Source organism: Pelodiscus sinensis, chromosome 14 (assembly GCF_049634645.1).
Source record: "Pelodiscus sinensis isolate JC-2024 chromosome 14, ASM4963464v1, whole genome shotgun sequence".
Taxonomy (NCBI): domain Eukaryota; kingdom Metazoa; phylum Chordata; order Testudines; family Trionychidae; genus Pelodiscus; species Pelodiscus sinensis.
In genome coordinates this window covers 34,865,445-34,889,786 of record NC_134724.1, presented here as the reverse complement: position 1 = coordinate 34,889,786, position 24,342 = coordinate 34,865,445, and the positions used below count along the sequence as shown (strand labels likewise).

Sequence of the window (24,342 nt, the reverse complement as noted above, 5' to 3'; positions counted from 1 at the left end):
ATGTGCAGTTCCAGCTCAGTCCTGTCTCTACTTGGAACGTTGCACATCACACGCAACTTTAATGGGTTGGTGGAGGCTAATGATAGTTTTGAGTATGGTCTAGTCTGTGGCATAACTAGTCCTGAGGGGAAGTTGTCTGAGATCTAACAATGGGCTTTCTGAGAAGGGAAGATAACATTCTGTGGGAAATATTGACTGACTCATGGTGGGTTTCACTCCTGTAACAAATAGTGGAGAATGGTCTACCGTGACAGGTTCTAGTCGGAGCTCAGCTGGACAGTAGAGAAGGGAAGAGCCTCTCTGGCCAGTGTGTGTTTCAGCCTCATTCGGGGTAGTGATGGTGCCATGTTATCCTTTCAGTGCATCTCAACAGCCAGAAGATTATTTTTTTTTAAATCCATCAAATTGGATGGAAGGTTTTCTTAAATATTTGGACTGTTTGTGAATATTCAGAAAACTGCTGTTTCCTTGAGCCATTTTGTGTCTGCCCCTGATAAATCAGTGTCATTCTGGAGAATAACAATAAATGAAAATTCTCTAAAGCAAGGTGTGAAAATGTCGTTTGTTGCTTTTCATAAGGGAGTTTGTGCGGGTAAAAGGTGTGTCTTGACCTTCCTTAAGACAGAAGTCTCCTCTCTCTCCATAGGACAGCTGCAGCACAGAAAGCGGATGTGCAAGCTTTCCTACTCTTGTTTCGGAGGGGCCACGCCGACGATGTTCACTGTCCATTGATGGTAGTTCAGTGGCCTGCCACAGGTGCTGTTGACATGTAATGGGGGAACCCACACCTTAGCAACTGGAAGGAGACCACAAAGACTTTGTGCAGTTACAAGAGTGTTGCAGGTGGTGGTATTTGGCGACTGCCAGTGGTGTTCCTCTTGTGACCAGTGACCCAGCACTGAAAGGCTGCATGTCACATCCCCATGCAATGGTGATGCATAACGCTGTGGAGTGGCCAGAGCTAAAGGAGAGCGGGACTCAAAAAGGGAGTTATTACAATGGAATGTTTGCAAGGGACATGAACCCTCGTGCTCAAAGCAATCTCTATTGGTGATCAGAATGAGACCTCCAAGGCGTGGGGATAGATTGCCCCACAGATGCCTGCTGACAAATGGATATAGACTGAGCCATTTGGCTTCAAATTCAATGAAGGTTTCTAACCAGACTTTCTAGGACAGCCTTGCAAGAGGAGCCGTGGGAGAAAAAACCTACCTATCTGACTTTGATAAGTTTATGGAATGGATGATGAGATGAGATAGCTGATCAGCTCTATGCCACTGGAGGCAAAGGTTAGCAGCAGATCTGTCCAATGGCTGGTGACGGGACAGTAGATGGGAATGGCTCAGAGTTACTACGGAGAATTCTTTTCCAGGGATCTGGTGGGTAGGCCTCATCCATATGCTTAGGGTCTAATCAGCTGCCATATTTGGGATTGGAAAGAACTTTTCCCCCAGGCCAGATTGGCAGAGACCCAGGAGGGGTTTCACCTTCCTCTGCAGCAGTGCAGGGCACAGATCACTTGCAGGTTTAAACAGTAGCTTCTCTGTGACTTGAATCTTTACATCATGATTTAAGGACTTCAGTAAATGAGCAAGAGGCTAGGGGTCTATTACAAGAGTGGGTGAGTGAGGTTCTGGGGCCTGCAATGTGCAGGACAGCAGACTAGATATCAGCAGTTCTCAAACTTCTTTGCACCATGACTCCCTTCTGACAGCAAAAATTAATGTATTGACCCTAAGAGGGGGAACCAGTGAGCGAGCCTATGTGAGCCTCGCTGCCTGAGCCCCATTGCTTTAGGGGGGGCAAAGCTGATGGGGGGCATGTAACCTTAGCCCTCGGTGCTAGGGCTTGGGCTTTGGGTTCAGTCCTGGGTGGTGGGGCTTGGGCATTGGGCCCACAGCCTTGTTAGGGCCCACAGCCAACGCCAGCCGTGGCAACTCCATTAAAATAGGATCCCGACCCACTGTTTGGAAACCCCTGGACTCAGGGGAGCTCCTAGCCCTCAGAGCCTCACAGACTGCAGCAGCGGCTAAGAGCCACAGGCCCCTTTGAATAGCCGGGCCTTGGGTCAACTGTCCGCATTGCTCCTCCCTTCCCCCCAGGATCATGAGGATCCCTTGTGAGCCTAAAGTCTACGAGTCTATGACTCTTATGCTATCAGCTAGTTCTCATCTCTGACAAGACAGCATCCGTGGGCTGGATCCAGCCTGATAGGCCTATGTTCCTATCCTCAAATAGCTCACAATTTGAGCAATGCACTCATCTTGCTCCTGCTTTTCCCTGTGTAATATTGTCTCTAGGTTTTGAAGGCCAGCTGTAACTTCAGCTAGTTGAGAGTTTTATACATCGATTGTGATGTAGAGAATATATAAAAAATCAACTGTCTGAATTTTGTCTTCCCCTTGTGTCCATCTTACTGGCCCCTGAGACACTAGCATCCGTCTTTTGTCATCCACCTATAAACAAATGATATGTGTGTGAAAAGCCATGCTGAGTCTGGAACAGTCAACACTGCCTGATGATTGCTAGTATCTTGGAGTTGACGTCGGGAATGTATGGGCCTTTACCAGGATTTCTGCACCCATCAGGATCTCTCATTTCACCGTCTACTGTGGCGCACAGATTTGCAGTGCTAATGGCTAACTTGCTCGCCTTGGACCAGTGCCAGTGTTAACATTTTCACAGTGTTCACGTATTGGTGGAAGAATAGTAAAGAAAAATACCCCAGGTCACCACTGTCTCACAAGAAATTTTGGCACAGACTCAGTTTTACCACTTGTGGTCCTAAACTCTTGAGACCTACAGCCCCAACTCACTCCAGTGTGGTCTGTTAAAAATTAATTGTCCCTGATTCAGCAGACCATGGGATCCTTTCCAGATGTTAAATATCAAAAGATAAATTTTCATTGCCTAGGGGCACACAACATGTCTAATTTCAAGGATCATCTTTGGCTTTCAATAGCGTTTGAAATGGGAAGATTGCTAGGAACTACTCCCATTCAGTGGAGTTAGTGCCTGATTCTTGTGAATCTTTAGATATCTCTGTTGTGAATGGTCAGTTGTTGATGGCCTAGAGCAGGGATACTCAACGTGCAGCCCACAGCCTGTTTGTTTGCGGTTTGTGTTTACGCGGGGCTACACGTGGCCCGTGGGTGGGAGTCTTTGAACATGGCCGCCTCTGGGAATACACTCCACAACAGTGAGTCAATATAATGGTCTTCAGTTGATATGCATTTTAGTAGTTATATTCCTGGACTGTCAGTGCTCATTAAAAGTGCTGTCATATGGGTGGAAATCGGGTATATGTTGCATTTTATTAGTATCAGCAGAACTGACTTAAACAGGGCCTGAGAGTTGTCTAGTCTTACTTTAATCTTTGTATTCATGCCTGTCAGTGTGAAAGAAGCTATTTGCATGTATATGCAACCATACTTAAATTGCGGTCTTTGGCAAGTGCTGTATCGTTGTGGCTCCCAGGGCTTCCACAGTTGAGTAGCCCTGACCTAGATCATCTGCTTGCTCCCTGCAATTTATCTGATGATAGCTGCTCTTGCTGTTTAAAGTCGATGGGCATTCTGGGCTGAATGCATTGGACTGGTAAGACAGGAGATATTGGACCTGTGTCTTCAAGTAGGCTTCTGATTTTTGAAGACCTGCCTCGTGCAGTACTGTGAAATTTGAGATGTGGTTGTAGGAAATATCACAGGGCAGCATGGTTTTCCCCATTGATAATGCTGTGGGATAATCCAAGTTTGAAATAGGCCAGTATGGAGTTTTGTTGAAATGGATGAAAACATTTTGAGGACATTGCACTGTTATATCATAATGTGATGCGGATAATGCCAGTGTATGGGGTTGATCATGATGACGACAACGCTTTGGAGGGTCTCTTGTTCTGTAAAACACACAATAACTCTATTACAAGCTGTAATATTTTGGACTGAGATAAATTCTGTCCTCAGCACAGTACAGTGGATTCCCACTCAGGCTGTGCAAAGATGACTACTACTAAAATGATATCTCATAGAGGCTTCAGTCAAGATCAAAGCCTCAGTTGCATTGGCCTTGTGTTGCTCCTATATGGGGCTGCAACCAGATCTGCTTTCTGCCCTGCCTATTCCTGGTCCCTCTCAGCCTTGCTATCTCCAAAGCCCCTTCACATAGGTTGGGTGGGATAGTTTCTCCCCAGCTCTAGTAGCTGGTTTGGCCTCAATAGGATTCACTATTTTTTCTTGTTTGTTTCTCCTAAGGGTTCCTGGCCTGGGGGAATTGTCTGCAGCACCTTTTCCTGCTGATTACTGGAGTGGGGTGGTCCTTTACTAACACACCCAGTATCTTCACTATGGGGCAGGACCAGCCCTAGATGTTTTGCCATTTGGGGAGGTGGTACTGAGCAGCTAGGTTAAAAAAAAAAAAAAGCCTCAAAACAAAATTAAAAAAAAACAAAACCCTGAGCAATATTGCACTCCCTGAAAGTGGGCACCCAGGGCAACCACCCTGACAAACCATCACTAAAGCTGGTCCTGCATGGAGTGTCTGGAGCATCCTAGCCTCACAGGAAGGGCAAGAGCTAGCTGGGAGCCAGTAGAGAGCTGCAGGGGCTGTGACAGACCCACTACTGTAGAATAGAAAGGCCATCCCCAGAAGGTGACAGGCTTGGGGGAGAAATGAGCTATTACTTGCCTAAATCCCCCTGAACAAGCAGGATTGGAGGATTAGCTCAGTACAAGCTCCTGAGCAGAGGAGCTGGGTGCTCCTCCCAGGATGGACAGTGACAGGTACCTCACATTTAAGTCCTAGGAGAGGTGAAGTAAAGGCTTCTAGGTATCCCTTCCGCCTTTTCTGGGGGAGGGAGGGCTTGGTTCAGTATTTTTGGTAAACCATCAGGCAACCCTCAGGCTATGTCTACACTCGCAGCTTCTTGCGTGAGTAATATGCAAATGTGGCTAAGCGAGGAATATCGCTGAGCCTCATTTGCATACCTAACGAGCTGCCATTTTTTTCAGAATAGGCTCTTGGGCAAGAAAGAGCGTCTACACTGCCCCTTCTTGCGCAAGAAAAACCCTCTTGCGCAATGCCATTCTTCCCGAAAAGTAATAGGTGTAGCGGCATTGCGCAAGAGGGTTTTTCTGAAAAAAATGGTGGCTCATTAGGTATGCTAATGAGGCTTGGCAGTATTCCATGCTTTGCTTCATTTGCATATTACTCTCGGAAGAAGCCGTGAGTGTAGACATAGCCCAGGTGCAGTGGCACTTAGACCACTGACAGAAAGAGGAATGAGTGCGCCCTACAACAGGGGTGGGGAACCTAGGGCTGGATGGGGCTCCCCTAGGCTCAGGGCTTCCCCCCCCTCAGCAGTGGGGTGCCTAGATTGGCATGCCAGCTTCCCCCCCCCCCATGGGGCTGGAGCCCGCTAAAACTACCAGCCTGCACCCCCCCCCCCCCCGCTACGGTGTGAGGGGAAAGGGGGGGAGCGGCCCCAACTGCGGATCAGCTGCCCCCCCCCGCCTGCCCCTCGGGCCCCGCGCCCGCAGGGAGCCCCCTTGGCAGCAGGGCTGGGGCGGGGCCCCGAGGGGGGCTGTGGGGAAAGCGGACGGGCCGTTGCTGCGCAATGGGGGCGATGGCGCCGCCTCTGGCCCCGGCGTTGGAGGCGAGTCGCGGAGGCCGCCGGGAGAGGAGGGGCGGGGCCCATGACGTCACACTCCCCCCCTCCTCCCCAACCTATGGCCGGGCGCTACTGGGTGCGGTCATGGGGCTGGGGCGGGTTGGGTTTTCCTTGGGTCCCCCCGTGATGTCATGAGGCGCGCTCCTGACGTCACTGCTTTGGGAGCTGATGGCCCTCCCGCGTGTCACGTGGGCCTGTCCTTGCGCCACAGGGTTCAGCCACTCCCCCCTCCCTCCCCCGGCAGGTGCTCAAGGCCGGAAGCTACTGGGAAAGGGCCTCAGGCTGAGGCGAAAACTACATCTCCCACAATGCTCTGCTCGCACGGCTGCTTCCGGTGCAGGCAGCGCGGGGCCCGGTGAGCGCGCGGGGTGAGGCCGGCGAGTTGGTGGGGCTCTGCTCGCGGCCGCAGCCGTTGGCCTTGGCTGTCAGCGAGAGGGCCGGCCCCAGTAAGGGGGGGCTGGTGAGAGGCTGCCCTGGTTCCGGGGGCCACGGGCGTTCACCCCTCCGCGCCCGGGGGGTGGTATTCGCTGCCCCGCCCCCACCCCCGCCATGGCCTAGAGCGCCCCCTCGCTTCCCCCTGGGGCGGGGCCACCCTGCGCGCCTTCCCGGGCTCCGGGGGGGGAGGTAGGGTAATCACCCCCCCCCCCCCGCGCACTCCGCAGAGGGTCAGGCCGGGGCCTGGGCGCTGAACCGTCCCGTGACCTGTCTCTGCGCTTGGAGGGCCGTAGCCGGGACTGCCGGCGCCCGGGACACTCACAAGGAAACACTTGACGCGGCAAATCTGCGAGTTCTGCAGGGTAGCGGCGCGGAGCGAGCTGCGGACAGTACCCGAATACTCATAGAGAATAGTGCGCGCACATGACTTGTAATGCGGCTGCAATGTAGGTGTAACCCACACACCTAGTCCCATGCAGTGGCACGTAGACCACTTAAAGCGAGCGGTAAGAATGAGTGAGCTCTACAGCCTAAGCTGAAAGCCAGCTGGCTTTATAGCTCAAGCTATAGAGGCACTTAAGGTAAGCTCCCCGATTCCCAGCTTTGAAACTGCCCAGTGGTGGTTACACATGGACTACACTGATAAATAGAGCCCTGCATGAGTATAAATATCTACCCAGATAAATATCTGCTCTCCAGATGCTGCAGACAATGGAGAACAGTGTGGTCCTGTGGTGACCAGCAGTCTGTGTAACCCCGTGGTCACCAACCAGTAGATCGCGATCTACCGGTAGATCTCAGGGGCTCTAAGAGTAGCTCTTGAGCCCTCTCTGAACTGCGCACCTGCGCAGTACATTTACATTAGATTTCCTCATGTAATGTAGGCGGGGCTTCAAGGAAGGGGCAGCGCAGTAGATCTTCGCCTGTTCTGAGACTTAAAAAGTGATCTTGGGTGTAAAAAGGTTGGAGACCACTGGTAACCCATGCACTCGCTGGGTGGGGTGTATTGTCCCATATGATGGCACTTAGACCACTTTTAGAGAGTGAGCTGGTTTTTCACACAAACAATAGAGGCTCATGCACTAAGCTCCAGAGGTTCTAGCTTTGGTTCCGCCTGTTGGTGTTACACCAGCACCCAGTGCTAGCAGCTCCTGCTGGCTGTGCATCTATATGACCCCAGACAGGAAATGCCACGGCTGGAGGTAGGGGACTTTACCTGCTGACTTTACCTGCTGACACTGGGCTCCTGGGCACCATGGGACCATGCTCCTCTCCATTGGCCATAGCGTCTCTTGGAATCCCAATGTCTATCCATGGACATTGGCATCTGTGGGTAGACATAAGCTGCCTGGGTTCAGTCTTCTATGGATCTCATGGCGGACTAGGGCCTTCCTGTAGAATATTGTTGCATTTATTTAACACGTTTTACACATCGATATGTTTAGCAATTTGACCGTTCTTGCTCTTGTTACATAGCATTTCCTAACTTTGACTGAATTTGTGATTTTTAGTATTCTTTGAGTTCCAATGTAGGAAACCATGTAGAGTCCCCCACCTGCATAGGACGTTAACATGGTCTAAATGCATGATTTTTAGATCCATACAAGAGACCTCTACTGCGTGACCTAAGAGTAGCAGATAATAGTACTAGACTCCTGTCGTCTATATGGACCTATCACTTGTAGGGAATAGGACACATTTTGCCAGTGGCTTGTACAGTTGTTTGGTAAATTGTTGTGGGATTGCAGTACAGGCAGTCCCCGTATTACGTACAAGATAGAGACTGTAGGTTTGTTCATAAGCTGAATTTGTATGTAAGTCAGAACTGGTACATATTTGTAGGGGAAACTCTAGCCAAACATTTCTCCAGAGCTCAGTTTTATTCTCCCACACCTCACTTCCCTCAGTCCTTTATTCTCAAGATGAGGTGTCTGCTGAGAAAAGCCACTCCGCGTCTCCCTGGTCTGCTGGGAGAGGCACTAGCTTCGCGTCTCCCTGGTCTGCTAGAGGGAAGCAGCTAGTGCGGGGTTGCCTCACCCCGTTTGTAAGTAGGGATCTGATGTAAGTCGGCCTGTATTTCATTCTTGTCTGTGGAGATGAGAGAGCTCTAATGGTTACAGAAAGCACAGCCAAGCACATAGGATGGCACATTTTACTCTGAAAGCAGGAAGGCTAACTGGATGAGAGTTTTGTCAGATGTCCATTGATGTATGGGACTGTAATGTATCACTAAAATGCATTTCCAAATGGGAATTAAATGCTTACATCTCTTTGAGAATTAGGCAGAGCTTGGAATAGAACCCTTTTCAAGAAGGGACCTTTTGCAACCTCTCAGTTTCCCATCTGTAAAATGAAGGTAGTTATACTTATTTGCCCTCTGAATTAGGGGAATATGGCCAGTTCTACAATAAGGCCAGTTCTACACTGGTGGAGAAAATGGATGCAAGATATGCAACTTCAGCTAAGTGAATTGCATAACTTGCATCGATTTTTCTTGGGTGGCCCCAGAGAGGGTGGTCAACAGGGACAACTCTCCTGTCAAGTTCCCTTATTCCTCGCAACAGTGGCAGGGAGCTGAGGTTGCTGGCCCTCCAGCCCAAAGGCATCCCTGCAGCATGCAGAGCATGGGCAAGGTGCAGCCTGCAGTGTGTGCAAGCCCCAAAGGGTCCCATCATACAACAAGTCCTAGTCCACCTGAACAGTCCCCTTTTCATCTCAATCTGCACATCTATCATTGAGAAAATCCATCTTAGGGCTGGTAAAGTTTTTCTTCTTGTTTGTAGATTTGATTGCCACCACGGTGCATAATGGAGCCCTTAACCCCTTCTGAGCCTTCCCCACAAAACAGCTTGCCCACACCGCAGAAGAAGTACCATGTCCTGGTGGGTGTTACTGGAAGTGTGGCTGCCCTGAAGTTGCCTATTCTGGTCTCAAAACTGCTGGAGATTCCTGGGGTGAGTAACTTACGCTCCAGTCAGTTAGAAGAGTTACTGTGAAAATATCTTCCTGTTTCCTTTTTATCCTTTCTTGGCGGAGATCAGATCAAGTCAGTTCAACTTTAAAGCTGATTCTTGCTGCTGGTTCTGGGGTCTGAAAATCAGGCTGGGCATTTTTCTGCCTCTTTCCCCATTATAAGTAATAAAGAACTCAGACATTCTCACAATAAGAGCTTACTTGTCAGTTTGCTGATCTCACACAAGATGTGATGGGAGTTAGCTTTGTGTGTCATTATTATTTGGGCATTGCAAGGCTAGCTGATTTTAAAATGTTGGTCAGCAAACCTGAATTTAAGATACAAAGGAAAAGTGCCATATGCTTGCCAGTGCTCCTAGTTTGTAGTTCAGATCATGCAATCTAAATAGTCTCAGTAGTTGAGTCATAGAACTTAAGTTGGATGCCAGCGTGAGATGGAAGAGGACAAGCTATAAAAATATATAAGTATCTGTATGTAAAATAGGGAAGTTAAATATTGGTTAATTGAATAGTCGATTAACCTCATGAATTCTTATCATAGAACCATAGAACTGGAAGAGACCTCAGAAGGTCATCAAGTCCAGCCCCCTGCTCTAGGCACGATCAATCCCAACTAAATCAACCTGGCCAGGGCTTTGTCCGGTTACTCAACCATTCTGTAGTCCCCGGGGGTGGGGCTGGCAGCCAGTGCGCTCTGGACCCACTCCCAATGAGCCTCCTGCCACTCTGCACTACTGCCTCTGTATCAGAAGCAGCAGCGTGGGGTGCCAGGCAGGAGGTAATCTGTGAGGGGAGCCAGTTTAAAAACCATCTCCCCTCGTGGATCGGCTGCCCATCACCGCGCACTGCCGCCTCTGATACGAAGGCAGCAGCACAGGATGGCAGCAGCCCCTGTCTGGGGAGTGGGAAGGGGCTGAGCTCCTGGACCTGGTGTGAGCTGGAACTGAGCCGGTATGCCTGGCTCCTAATATGCTTTAAATGCAGAGACGCAGCAGGGGTAGGTCCCAGACCTAGCGTGAGCCAGGACTGAGCTGGGCTGCTGGCCAGCCTGCTAATAAATTTACTGGTGGGGTGAGGAGGGAAATGCATGTGGTATATAGCATTAACCTATACACTTTTGCTTATTGGTTAATTGACTACACTATTACAGCCCTAATGTGAAAACTTAAAATACAGTGAATAAGAACATAAGACCGGCCGTACTGGGTCAGACCAAAGGTCCATCTAGCCCAGTATCCTGTCTGCCGACAGTGGCCAGCACCAGGTGCCCCAGAGAGGGTGGACCGAAGACAGTGATCAAGCGATTTGTCTCGTGCCATTTGTTTCCAGCCTCTGACAAACAGAGGCTAGGGACACCATTCCTACCCCCTGGCTAATAATCTTTTATGGACCTAACCTCCATGAATTTATCTAGCTTCTCTTTTAAACTCTGTTATAGTTCTAGCCTTCACAGCCTCCTCTGGCAAGGAGTTCCACAGGTTCACTATGCGCTGTACCTTAGAGACTAACAAAACATGTAGATGGTATCATGAGCTTTCATGGATACAATCCACTTCTTCGGATGAATGGAGTTAAGGAGTCCAGGGTACAAATAAATAGCAGAAAAAGAGAGGGGATGGGAAAGAGAAGGGGGGGGGGGAAATGGGGGGAAAATATTATCAATTAGTGTCCATGCTAAATGAGGTGACTAGAGTAGGCACTAAGTACCCAGCGCTTAGCTTTTTATGTTGTTAGGGTATGCATTCAGTTCAGGTCTTTGTTCAGACCTTGATTCCAAGTGTTAAACTTGTAAATGAAACCAAGTTCTGCAGCTTCTCTCTCAAGCTGTTTTTTGAAGTTGCTTTATAATAATATAGTCACTTTTAGATCCATTAGTGAGTGCCCGGGCAAGTTAAAATGTTTCCCAACAGGTTTCTCTGTGTTACCATTTGGAATATCTGATTTATGTCCATTAATCCTATGTCATAGAGACTGTCCAGTTTGACCAGTATATATAGCATACACATCTGTATGTATGTGCATTTTTAAAACATTGTTATTGCCTAGAGTAACCAATTTGTCCAGCAGATGGCAGTATGCACCAGGAGTAAATAGATTCACTCCCTCTCCCTCCCCCCCCCCCAAAAAAAGGAAATACAATAGATTTTGCTGTAAAGTAAAAGGAAAATTCAGGGTACTTTCCTATTTTGGAACACACCCAATTATAGTGATTCATTGGGGGGTGGGGAGAGAATTTGTGGCAACTTTTTTCTTAAACATGGGCCAAATACATAATGCTATGTATATTGCCTTGGTTGCGAGATGTTCTTGTTTAATATCTTTCGAATGATTCATATATTTAGGATTCCTGTACTCTAGAGCTCAGGGTACCCAATAAGTTTTGGACACATGAGATGGTTTTTTTGGAAACATAATTGTGAAACTAATTGGTGGTGGTGGTAACAAATTTGGAAAGGCTATTGGAGGTACAGAGAACTGTCAGGGGGGAGGGGTAGCAGTGCTGTCCATCTCATCAGCTGATGGAAACTAAGTTCAGCTGCCATGCTGGGGGAAGGAAAAAGTCTTAGTTACGCTTCTCAGGGTATGTCTACACTAAAAAAATTAGGTCCATTTTATTTCATTTGACTTTGAGCATCCAGTTTAACAAATGTGATTGTTTTGCATATCCCCGCTGGTGGCTAAAGTTGACAGAGCACATCCTCATTGCCAGGGGTTGCATTGACTCGAAGTCACACTGTAGTTTGCTATCTCATAGTCCCTGCCATGGATTGGAATTCTGGGCTAGGGTCTCAGTGCTTCATGGGATGAAAACATTGTTGCGAGTGGTTATAGGTCCCTGTTGTCACCCTCCCATGTCTGTGGCTCAGAACCTGAGTGGCCTTCTCCAGCCTTGTCCTGTGGTACCTTTGTCTAAGCTCCTTTATTTTCACATGGCATTGTTCTGTGTCCCTGATGCAGCCCTTATCCACCATGCCTTGTGCGATTTTTGGCATAGATCTCAGCAAAAATAATGAGGAGTACTGTGGCACCTTAAAGCCTAACAGATAAAGTGTGTTTTGCCCACAAAAGCTTATGCCCTAATAAGTCTGTTAGTCTTTAGGGTGTCACAGGACTCCTTATTGTTTTTACAGATACAGGCTACCGAGTCTCTGATAAATAGCAGCGTTTCTTTGGCCGGTTCAGAACTCTTCCCCACTCTCTAACAATCGGATACAGGATCTCTCCTGAAGGATCCCTGCTGGAGTGAGTTCTTGCTTATAGGCATGCATGCTGGTGAGCTCTCCGCCAAAAGTTCCCCCAGGCTTTTCTTGTTCTCCTGGCAGAAGGAAATTGGAGTTAAAGGGCTCACCAGAGCATTCACGCTGGTGAACTCTGGGTCATCACCTGGAGGCCAGTAACTCCAAATTACAATATACAGCGTTTACAGTGCCCTTAATTCGAAGCATGAATGTTTACTCTGGCCTTACTCTGCTGCTTCCGGTGGAGTAGAGGAGTCATTTTTAAAAGCCCTTTAGGTTAATGGGAGGGACTCAACCTTTTACATTCCTAGTTTACACTGTTAACTGGTTACCAGAATGCTTACTAGGTAACCAATTAACCAGATGGGCCAGGACAGGTGGTGGGAACCCAGACAGGTCATGGCACAGGCAGGGCCCCACAACGGCCCTGGCCGGGGTAGGCAGGCCTGTGAGACCCCCACCCTGGCTACCCTGCGCTGGTCCACAACGGCTAACTGGCTAAACGCTGTAATTTTAATCAGGTAACCGGTTAACTGTTTTGAGTGATATTTACAACCCTAGTGCAAACACTCATTATACATTTGACTTAATATTGAATACGTGGACCTCAGCTCGTCGTGTAGACTGGCCCGTAGCCCCAAGAACTGAAAGATGCTTAAGGTTTAGACCAGACTGGGAAAGTGAGTCAGCGATAGTAAGAGGTCGTGTGTTGCACATCTGGAATGTAGGTTATGGAGGAATTGTCCATTTCCCCCTGCCCTCACTCCCCATCTTAGCAACAGGAGATGTCTTAATAGTAGAGCCTCCAGCATTCTCCCTCTCTCGCCACCCTCCAGTCCTGTGCTGCTGTCCAGAGAACCTCTCTCCACTCTGTGTCAGGAAGAAAGAAGACTACCCATTCTGTGAGTGTTTAAATCAAAGCACATCCCTTCTCTATGAGTACAGTTCATTGATCATCTAAAGACTTTGCAGCAAGCTGGGGCTAAATTTGATAGCGTATTTGATTCTCCTGTGCAGGGGCCTGCAAATTTTGTGGCAGTTTCACTTTAACTTAAAAATAGTGTTTTTTCACTGAATGGAATATAAAGACTCCATTTAGTGTAGGAGCCATGGTTATTTATTTATTTTATTTATTTTGGCAATAAATTCCATTTATTTTGTACTGTCTGTATAATGTCAGGGCTTAAGCCAAAGCCTATTGAAGTCAATGGGAGTCTTTCCAATGACTTCAGTGGATGCTGAATGAGGCCCTCAGTTTTCAGCTTCCTGCTGATTTTTGTACCGACAGTGTAGTGGAACTTGGGAAGAAAACAGATGAAGTTTTTGCATCCTTAAGAAACATGCATGAAGATTTAAGGTTCTGGGATAAGCATGTTAGTTAGACATTTCTGCTAAAATGATCAGCGGTGAAATAGTTGACAATTTAAATATCAATATTGTAATAATTAAGTTTCACATTTAGCCACTCATTGAGATGAATGAGGTAGTTAATACATCTCATAGCCATAAGGTTAAGCTTTCTACAGACTCAGGAAATTAACAGTGCATCTGTTAACATTTTTAAGGTTTCCTTCACTACCATAACGGCTGTTGAAGCAGGAAAAAAAGTAGTATGTTATCCAGGTCACTGAAAAATTTTGCTGCACACTTATGTATTTGTTCAGAGTTACTAATATAAGCCAAATCACTTCTTTTTGACTCTTTAAAATGGCACAGACAGGTAGATGTGGACCAAAGTTAGGCTTGCAGAGCATCAGCAAGTGGTGTCTGCATAGACACAGCAAAACAGGAGATCTAGGCTCAGCCCTAGATGAAATCTGTTGTCCCACTAGCCTCTGGGTATTTGTTGAGTCTCCTCATAAAATGCACACTGTGTAACTCCATCACACTCCTTTTCCAGGTGGCATGTACATCAGCTTGTAGCCCTAGTTAGAGAGGTGTCGCATGCTCATTTTCTATTTCAGCTTTATAGAGGCAAACAGAGGCTGTTACTGGCACTTAGAAGGGAAAGAACACTGATCTCTTTCCATCCTAAATCCTGCTTAGGCTGAATAACCAACAAGCCCATCCCAGCAGAAAAGAATGTAACAGTGGGAATCATTGGAACAGCTTAACCAGGGATAGGTTACATTCTCTATCACTTGGAGTTTTTAAATCATGATTGAATGTCTTTTATAGCTCATAAGGCTGATGTGCTTGCCTCTAATCTTTCTTATGGGTTTGTTTTGTTAAAATAGGTAATACTTTAATACAAAGCTATAGATCTATTTTTTTTGGCAGTAACGCAAGGAAGCTACAGGCCACATCCTGTATGATGAGCTAAAGCAAGTTGGTATACATGCGTGTATGTGACCTTTAGCATAGATAAGTTGCTTTCCAATAGCTCTATAAACTTAACAGGTACATCATAAAAACATGTAAATAACCACTAACCTGATTCAGGCAGAAATAACAGATGTGAGAATGAACACCTCAGTATGATATTGGTGAGGAAATTGGACAGGGAAGGTTGAGCACATAAAAGGAGAAAACCATCAAGTTTAGGTTAGTTTTTCCATGGGTCTCTTTTGGCTCTGTTTTCTCACTTTATAGTTTACTAACTCTCTAGCGTTTCCTAAATTTTTCAACTTCCACTCAAGCATTGAGGAACCTGGACCATCGGATTCTTTTGGCAACCAAAGCTGAGGTTGGTCCTTTGTCTCCTACCATCAGGGTCTCAAGGAAGAGTGTGAATATGTGAATCTAGGAATTTTTATAGTAAAGGATACCATATGTACCTCTTGAATACTACTGTTTGTTTTTTAATTTGGCTGATTACTTTTCCATTTATTCCAGTAAAAGTCTTTAAGGTTGTATTTTGTTCTCAATGTAAATGTCCTTGTCCTACATTTCAAGGGTCCTTGCAAGACTCTGCATAGCTTGATTTTGGGACAAGGTCTGTATTCTGGTCAGATCAATTGGCAAGTCTACTAACCTACATTATATGAATAATATGTATGTCCTACGATCAAGCAACAGAACTGTTATAGAGGCCAACAGGCTGCTACCAAAGTTCTCTCTAAGCTGTGCAGCCACTTGGTTGCATAGGTGCCTATCAAGTCCTGTGCAGAGCTTCAAGGTCATGGCGGGAGAGATGCCTCTCACCTTCCCCTCCCTCATCACCAACCCACCGTGGCATGGATTTGTTGTGCCCTTCCTCAGCCTCAACCCAACGCCAGCTTGCCTCTCTCACCTGGCCATGAGTTGCTATGGCAAGAGAGGGATGGGGAAGGTCCTCTCTTCTGCACTTCAAACCTCTCATTCCCCAGCCCCAGCCAAAGTCCTCACCCCCAGTCTCCAAGCCTTTGCCTCAGACCTGAGCCTCCTCCCACACTCCAAAACTTTTGGCCTCACCTCTGCCATACACCAACCATGTTCAAAATGAATTTTGTCGTGTGCACCAATATAGAAGTGATATGTCATGTTAACACAGAATAGGGCTACAACAGCACATGCTAAGTACCTTTTAGAGCAGGGGTCAGGGGCCACTGACCCACAGAAAAAAATCAGTCAGGGGCTGCACATAAGTGAGAAGCACAAACAAAAAAAACCCCAACCCTCTCACTGGCATGGCCCCTGATTGAGAAGGAGAAAGACACGCCCCTCATGCACCAGAGCCTAGGGGGGCTCAAGCTAGTAGATTTTGTAGTAGATGAAGGGGAGGCTGGAGCACCATCATGAGCTCCCCAATGCTGGGAGGAGGCCCTGAGCCTTGAGGGCCAGATGTAGGCAAGCTGGGGGCTGAATTTGGCCCCTGGGCCTTTGTTTCCCCACCTGTTTTAGAGTGTGCCATCAGCATCTACCTGAGGCAGTTTCGGCACAACACTTTAAAGTGCTCTACAATTTACACTCCTCCGGTGTACATTGCCACACCCTCTAGACACACATTGCAGTTGTATAAAATCAGCATTTAAACGGGCTGTGTAGGCTTTGAGGTAAACATCTCATTGAGGCAAAATGAATAGCAGATACTGCAATTAGCATTTTTGACTGGAAAGAAAACACCTTTGGCCAAAGTGAGGTTAATGGAGAAAGTGGATGGTTGTTGCTCTGAAAATTATCCTGCAAAGGGCCGGGAATGTGACTAATTTCAAATGAAAAGTTACGGAAAATGTGCAAACAGAGCATAATGTCCCAGGTAGGGCTGTCAAGCAATTAAAAAATTAATTATGCGATTAAAAATTGAGATTAATTGCAGTGCTATTTCTTTTTCAGCCAATAGCTCAGACAAACTAGTTTGCTTACATTTTCAGGAGATAACGCTGCCTGCATCTTGTTTACAATGTTGCCTAAAATCAGGGATCAGCATTACTGTTGTGCAACCGACAGTTGACAAAATTATTGGATGTAGTGACGGCATATGAATGTTTAGCATCCCTGGCACGTAAACACCTTGCAGCGTCAGCTACAAAAGTGCCATATGAAGGCCTGTTCTCACTGTCCAGTGGCATGGTAAATAAGAAGCAAGGGAGCATTATCTCCCATAGATGTAAACAAACTTGTTTTGCTTAGCGCCTGGCTGAACAAAAAGTGGAAGGGAGTGGACTAGTAATCTCTAAAGTTTTACATTGTTTCATTTTTCAGTGTAGTTAATGTAACAAAAAAAATCTATATTAGTAAATTGCACTTTCACAATAATGAGATTGCAATAACCTACAGCTACGTCTAGACTGGCATGATTTTCCGCAAACGCTTTTAAGTTTTTCTGTTAAAAGCATTTGCGGAAAAGAGCGTCTAGATTGGCAGGACGCTTTTGCGCAAAAGCACTTTTTGCAGAAAAGCATCCGTGCCAATCTAGATGCGGTTTTGCGCAAGAAAGCCCCGATCGCCATTTTCGCCATCGGGGCTTTTTTGCGCAAAACAGTTTTTAGCTGTCTACACTGGCCCTCTTGCGCAAAAACATTTCCGGAAAAGGGCTTTTGCCCAAACGGGAACATCAAAGCATTTGCGCAAGAAGCACTGATTTCGGACAGTAGAACATCAGTGCTTTTGCGCAAAATCAAGCGGCCAGTGTAGACAGCTGGCAAGTTTTTCTGCAAAAGCAGCTGCTTTTGCGGAAAAACTTGCCAGTCTAGACACAGCCTACTTGTATGAGGCATAGAAGAAAAATACTATTTCTTTTGTCATTTTTACAATGTGACTGTTCATTTTATAGTACTTTTATTGCAAATACAGTATACATTGTATTCTGTGCGGTAATTGAAATCCATAGATTTGAAAATGTGGAAGAACATACAAAAATTAATTAACTTCATTTGGCATTCTGTTATTTAACAGTGCGATTAAAATTGTGAGGAATCATGTTTAATTTTTGGAGATGATCACGTGCGTTAACTGAGATTACTTGACAGACTTGGTCCCAGAACATGATACAGAATAACTGGATAGAGACTTGCTGTGACGAACGAGCAAGCACAGAATCCAGCCTGGAGGCGGGGAATGGAGGCGGGAGAGCGGAAAGACATGTATTCAGATAGTGCTGGCCGACTCCAGCTTGCTGCTTGCTTGTTCGATTGCAGGTCATAGGTACGTGTCCCGATCTATGCTTTGACATTGTGACTTTTAAAGCAACATAAACTAAATGGGGGGTGGGAGTGTTTTTACTTCAGAATAAGTATGTCAACTTACCATGCTATACCACTGTTGCTATATCTGTATAAATATACCCACCTGGTATTGTTCCCGCTAATTTTTTTTCATCCATGTGGAATAAATGTTGTGATGTGCACCAAGGCATGTGCAAATGTGCACCACCAGTGAAAACACATGCTGCCAGCTCTGGGTGCTGTGGGCACTTTGCTAATCATCTGGGCGGCATTTGAATCTCTCTGGATGGCTGTCTCTGAAAACAGTCTCTTTATCTTGGGAGATTGTCTAACTCAATGGTCTTGACTACAAGATTTCTCTCAAATTCTCTCATTGTTGTCCTAATTCCAGTGAGGATCTATATGTACTGCCTTTTATGGAGTGTGATGCTGGCATACCAGGTGACAGAACATGTCATCGTCCCCATGCTTCAACTGAACGCTTACTGAAATTAGTATGCTCACCTGTGTGTCACTATTGTTAAAATAGTGGAAGTTAAATCCTAGTGAGGAAAATAGAAAGAAACATAAACTCTAAGTGTAAAAATATAGTAAGAAAAAGCCAAAAAGGAGTTTGAAGAACAGCTAGCCAAAAATTCAAAAAGTAATAGCAAAAAGTTTAAGTATATCAGAAATAGGAAGCCTGCTAAACAACCAGAGGGGCCTGTGGATGATCGAGATGCCAAAGGAGTACTCAAAGATGATAAGGTCATTGCGGAGAAATTAAATGAATTCTTTGCTTCGGTCTTCCTGGTTGAGGATGTTAGGGAGATTCCCAAACCTGAGCCATTCTTTTTAGGTGACAAATTTGAGGCATTGTACCAGATTGAGGTGTCATTAGAGCAGGTTTTGGAACAAACTGAGAAAATCAACAATAACAAGTTACCGGGACCAGATGGCATTCACCCAAGAGTTCGGAAAGAACGCAAATGTGAAATTGTGGAACTATTAACTGTGGTTTGTAACCTATCCTTTAAATCAGCTTCCGTAGCTATCTTCCCTGAGGAACGATCTGGCCTGTGGGCTGGTATTTGCCCACCAATGGGTTACACTGTTACCTAATAAGTACCAGTATATTTCTCTATGTAAAACAGCCCTCCTCAGAGTCTAGTACGGAGCAAAAGTGATCAAAGGCCTTGACATTTTTCAGCTGGAATTTTCCATTGCCCCAGGTCATCCTAGGTAACAAGGCTGGAGGTAGATGAGTGTATAATTGTCATTACGAGGAAGATAATACTGACTATAACATATAAAGCAGGCTATAAAACAGACAGTGTTGGGGAGATAGGTTAACTTGTCCCCAAGCTTCAACAGCTGCAGTTGCAGATTGCAGCAGCAGCTTTTGCTGACAACCGAGTTATGTAGCAGCTAGCGTGAGTACACCTAGAAAGTCCATAATCAAGCATAGTACTGTGGATGTTACTACACAGAGGTTTTCCTCACGTTCTCCTGCCACCATTTCCTCTTGGTGGAAATAATGGCTTACTGACTATCAGCTAGAAAGGAGAAAGTATTTTGTGCTCTTTAATGTTGCACTCTAGTCCATCTGCTCTTGATGAGCCTTCCGTGTGAGCGCCGGGGAGATGAGCATGTCACACTAGTTTATGTCTCTCTCCTTCTAGCGATTTAAATAATTACAGAGACTTACAGTGCAAACACTCAAATCTTGCCTTACTAGAAAATTTACCTAGTACTGCTCAGGTCCTTAACTCAAATACGTTTTGATTTCAGTCTTTGCTCTGGGGTGGGGCTGGGCCTGGGGTTCAGTATGCAGCTTTCCCTGACGAGAGACGACTACCCCAGCCCTCTCACCACAGCAGCTTGGGGCTGGATGAGAAGTAGGAATGTTAGAAATTGTTTATTTTAGTATTCGTGTAGCTGCAACAATTCTTAGCCGATACACGGTTACTAAAATGCTCCCCCTGGGGGCAGGTCCAGCAGCCAGTGCGCTTCCAGCCCCAGGGAGCCCTGTGCCACCCCAGGCTGCTGCCTCTATGTACTAAATACTAAAATAAACAATTTCTAACATGCCCACTTCTCTGTATCAGAGGCAGTAGGGTGGCAGGCGGGAGCTGGTCCACATGGGGAGCTGGTTTAAAATCCTCCCTGTGCCACCTCTAGCCTGGGGGGAGGGCCAGGACAATCCCCCGTCCAGCCCAGATCCTGTCTCTGCTGGGGATGTTAGATATTGTGTAACTGAATAGTTGTGCAGGAAATCTTAGTGGTTCCACGACTATTTGTTGGTCCCTGGAGGTGGGGCTGGCAGCCAGTGTGCTGCAGCTCCACTCCCAATGAGCCCCCGTCACCCCACACTGCTCCCTTTGTATCAGAGGCAGAAGCACGGGGTGGCAGGTGGAAGCTGGTCGACGAGGGGAGCTAGTTTAAAAACCAGCTCCTCGTGCATACTGGATGCCTGCTGCCCCATGCTGTTGCCTGTGATACAGAGACAGCAGTGTGGGGAGGCAGGCAGCCGGTCTGTGCAGGGAGCTGGTTTTTAGATCGGCTCTCACCTGGCACCCCTCGCTGCTGCCTCTGATAGAAAGGCAGAGTCACCTCCTGGGGACTCTAGAATATAGCCCCTTCCCGCAGGGACAAACTGCAGTCTGAATTGGCCATTTATCATTGGCAAAGGGGGTTGGATTTGCTGCCTATTCCTGCTCTAGCTGCTCTACAGCTCCTAGTACTTCCCTGGGCCTCTGTCACTGGGCCTCAGCCTGGGGTTTATTCAGGCCCAAGTTCCCCTGGATCACCTGTCTTTTCCCAGCATTGCTCTGTTCAAGGTATCTCTGCTAGTAGGCAGATAGGTCCTTCTTCCTCCGGAGCTGGCAGGAGATTGAGATCCTCCTGTCCAGGATCCCTTCGTACAGGGCCCAGCCGAGCCCTGATCGACTACTTTCAGCCTCTTTCTGTTTGTTACAGGCCTCTCCTAGAGCTGTTTTTGCCTCTTATAACATGGAATGAGGGCAGCCTTCACCTTACTGCGCCCCAGGTCCCTTTCTGCGCTAGTCATTCCTAGACAGTCATTTCACATTTTGTATGTGTGCAACAGATTATTCCTTCCTAACTGGCATGATCTGCATTTGTCCATATTGAATTTCATCCTGTTTACCTACAACCTATTTCTCTATTTTGTCCAGATCATTTTGAATTAAAATCTTATTCTCCAAAGTGCTTGCAACACCTCTCAGTTATGTATCATCTGCAGATTTTGTAAGTGTACTTTCTATGCCATTATCTAATTCGTTGATGAAGATACTGGAACAGTCCCAAGACTGACCCCTGCAGAACCCCATTCATTATGCCCTTCCAGCATGACTGTGAATTATTGATAACTACTCCCTGGGAACAGTTATCCAACCAGTTATGCACCCACCTGCCAATAGCCCCCTCTATGTTGTATTTCCCTAGTTTTTTAATGAGAAGGTCATGCAATACTGTATCCAATGCCTTACTAAAGTCTAGATAGACTACATCTACTCCTTCCCTGTTATCCAGAAGGCTTCTTAGCCTCAATTGGAGGATTGTGTCCAGTTCTGGGCACTACATTTCAAGAAAGAGGAGAAATTGGAGAAGGTCCAAAGAAGAGCAACAAAAATGACGAAAGATCTAGAAAACATGAGCTATAAGGGGAGGCTGAAGGAATTGGGCTTTAGTCTGGAAAAGAGAAGATTGAGAGAGGACGTGATAGTGGTTTTCAGGTATGTAAAAGGGTGTTCCAGGGAGGAGGGGACAAAATTGTTCTCCTTGGCCTCTGATGATAGGACAAGAAGCAATGGACTTAAACTGCAGCAAGGGAGGTTTAGGTTGGACAAATATATTTAAGTAGGCCCATTACCCAATAAAGAGGGGAAAACAATAACAATATCCCGCGCTTCTTTAGCTTAATCCATTTTTTGAGGAATAATGTTAGTTCGAACCAAGGGGTTTCGTTCGAACTAACGTGTTCCGGTGCGTACTTCCTGGTTCAAATCAGCTGTTGAGCGGAGTAATGCGCCAACGAGATCATGCTAATGAAGCGCAGGATATTTAAATCCCCACTTATTAGCAATTTTGGTCGCCTACATTTGCATCCCTAGCTCGAACTAGGGAGCAAGTGTAGACATACCCTAAGTAATTTTAACTTGTTCTTTTCCTATTTTAGCTTCTGAACCTACTCCATTTTCACTGGCATTTACCAGCAGCCTTCTTGGTGAAAACTGATGCAAATTAGTCATTAAGTGCGTCTGCCATTTCCACACTTTCTGTTATTGTTTTCCCCTCTTTACTGGGTAATGGGCCTACTTAAATATATTTGTAGAATGTTTTCCTGTTACTCTTTATGTCTCTAGCTAACTTGAGCTCATTTTGTGCTTTGGCCTTTCTAATTTAGCCCCTACATACATTGTATTATTCATCCTTTGTAATTTGACCTAGTTTTCTACTTTTTTTGTAAGACTCTCTTTTTTAAAATCTTTAGATAATTCAGGCTCTCCTGGTTAAGCTCTTGTAGGGAGCTTTATTTTTCCCGGCAGTCCTCTTTCTGAAAGCATACCACTTTTCTGTCTGTTTCGGTCATCTTCACTGGCCCAACTGCTGGTTGTTTATTTGCATATGCAAGGAACCAAATGACTAAGGCCCAGCCTCCTCATGTGAAGAACTGAAATGAGTATTTGGCTTGCATTGCACCTGTTGGTGCCTGACCTTTCAGCAATGACTGGAAGTGGTTATGCAAATAGAAGGAGTAGGATGAACTCTTCTTGGTGCTAGGGCCTGATGTAAAACTCTTTGCCACCCAAGACCTCTTTCTATTGCCTACCTTAAAATAAAAGTTCTATAAATGGTAACTGTTTGTGTCTTCTCCTCTTTTTCTTTCATTAGCTGGAAGTGCATGTTGTAACAACGGAGAGGGCAAAACATTTCTACAACCCCCAGGAGATTCCTGTAACCGTCTACAGTGATACTGATGAATGGCAGGTCAGTATCTAACACCTACTCCAGCGGATTTTTTTCTACATGATTTCTGGGGACACCCAATTCCCATGTGGGCTTCACTTTTTATGTAGGATTTATTTATTCATGAAGTTGGCCTCATCTTCTAGAAGCGGCCAATAACTGATACTTTGGAGCAAGGCAAACCCTCTCCCTACAGAATGCACATGGCCAGTTGTGCAGATTCTGGATTTGGGGTAGTCAGTGGAGTCCTTCCTGGTCCTCTACAAGTGATCAGTTTTTCATCTTGAAGCATGAGGCTGATGAACTGACTTCAATCACTTTTACAAAGCCTTTCAATCCAAGTATGAACCATTAAAACCATGCAAATAATATGATGTTGCACTCTCCGGGTGGCAGTAGTGGTACAGTAGTGCTTAGTGGCCCTAGCCAATACCATGGCCTCATTGTAGCAGGCACTCAACGAACACATAACAGTAAACAGTCTCTGTCCGAGAGCTTATAGTCTAAATAAGCAGGAAAGACTAAGCGTGGAAGCAAGTAAAGATTGTTAATTGGTAGTGCCACAGTCTGGCCCAGTGCCCCTTTCTGGACAGACTCCAGCATGTTATGAGAGGACCTGGCCTTTGGATCACATATGCTTCTATGACTGCTGGGTCTAAGAAGGGACTGGTCATTTCCTGTACCTGGGTGTCTCGTGCACACTCCCAGGTGCAGAACCTTTGTCGTCTGCTCTTGGTGCCTGGCGGTGGCTGCCTGTACCCTGAAATCGGTGCCCTCCCAAGCAGCCAGTTGATTAGGAAAGCTCTCCAGAGTCCAAACTAGGTGGGGTATCCCTGGTTTCTGAACTAACCTCAGAAACAGGCAGGCAAGCAAAGCATGCAGGTTTATCAAAGAATTTTCTCAGCCATAGTCCCTGTGCTCGTATATGGTATAGATCTTTGGGAACTTGCAAACAGTTCTCACATGCAGCCCCCAAGTTCAGTCTCACCTCTGCTGTGTGTCTGGGCTTTTGTCATCACCTTTACACTATGTAGCTGTTCCTGCTTTCTCTCTCCTCCAGCTCTTTCTTCTGGCATTTAGTGCTGACACCCTACAGGGAGCACGTTTCTGCTTAAATATAGTCTCAGATTGCTTTTATTAAGTGGCCAGCTGGATAAACTGCAGCTCTCCCAGCCTCGAGCTTCCTTGGGAAGGTCTTGGGTCCAGCCTGCCCCTAGTCAGCTTCTGTGTGGCGAGTCATTCAACCCTGACTGATCTCTTTGTCCTAACTTCTCAGACAGCCTTTCTACTACAGGATGCTGTAATCCACAGAGGAAGCTGTAATCTAACGGGAAGATTACAGTGAAGGTTACTTGTAAAACTGCAATTCTCAAAACAAGATAAAATTCACAGTTAGACATAAACATACCTTCAAGTGTCATGGACAGCACAGGGGTGATGGCTGTTCTTAGAGTGGCGTCCCAGTGGGTGCTCC

General features: G+C 46.3%; 1 protein-coding gene across 9 annotated transcripts in view; it reads left to right on the top strand.

The window, feature by feature from the left end:
• The first annotated feature begins 5,846 nt into the window (after positions 1-5,846).
• Positions 5,847-24,342, top strand: part of PPCDC (phosphopantothenoylcysteine decarboxylase) — a 42,133-nt gene continuing 23,637 nt past the window's right edge. For 2 of the 9 annotated variants that reach the window (XR_332275.4, XM_014575116.3), the window contains exons 1-3: positions 5,856-6,020; positions 8,884-9,054; positions 22,794-22,889. Coding sequence is in view for 6 of the 9 variants with exons in the window: in XM_014575116.3 (XP_014430602.2) it covers positions 8,908-9,054; positions 22,794-22,889 (243 nt within the window). In the remaining 3 variants the exon portion in view is untranslated. Of the gene's footprint in view, positions 6,126-6,196; positions 6,463-8,883; positions 9,055-17,968; positions 21,635-22,793; positions 22,890-24,342 lie in introns of those variants that run through there. The other 7 variants (XM_075897411.1, XR_332276.4, XM_075897409.1 and 4 more) reach the window with 7 other exon arrangements.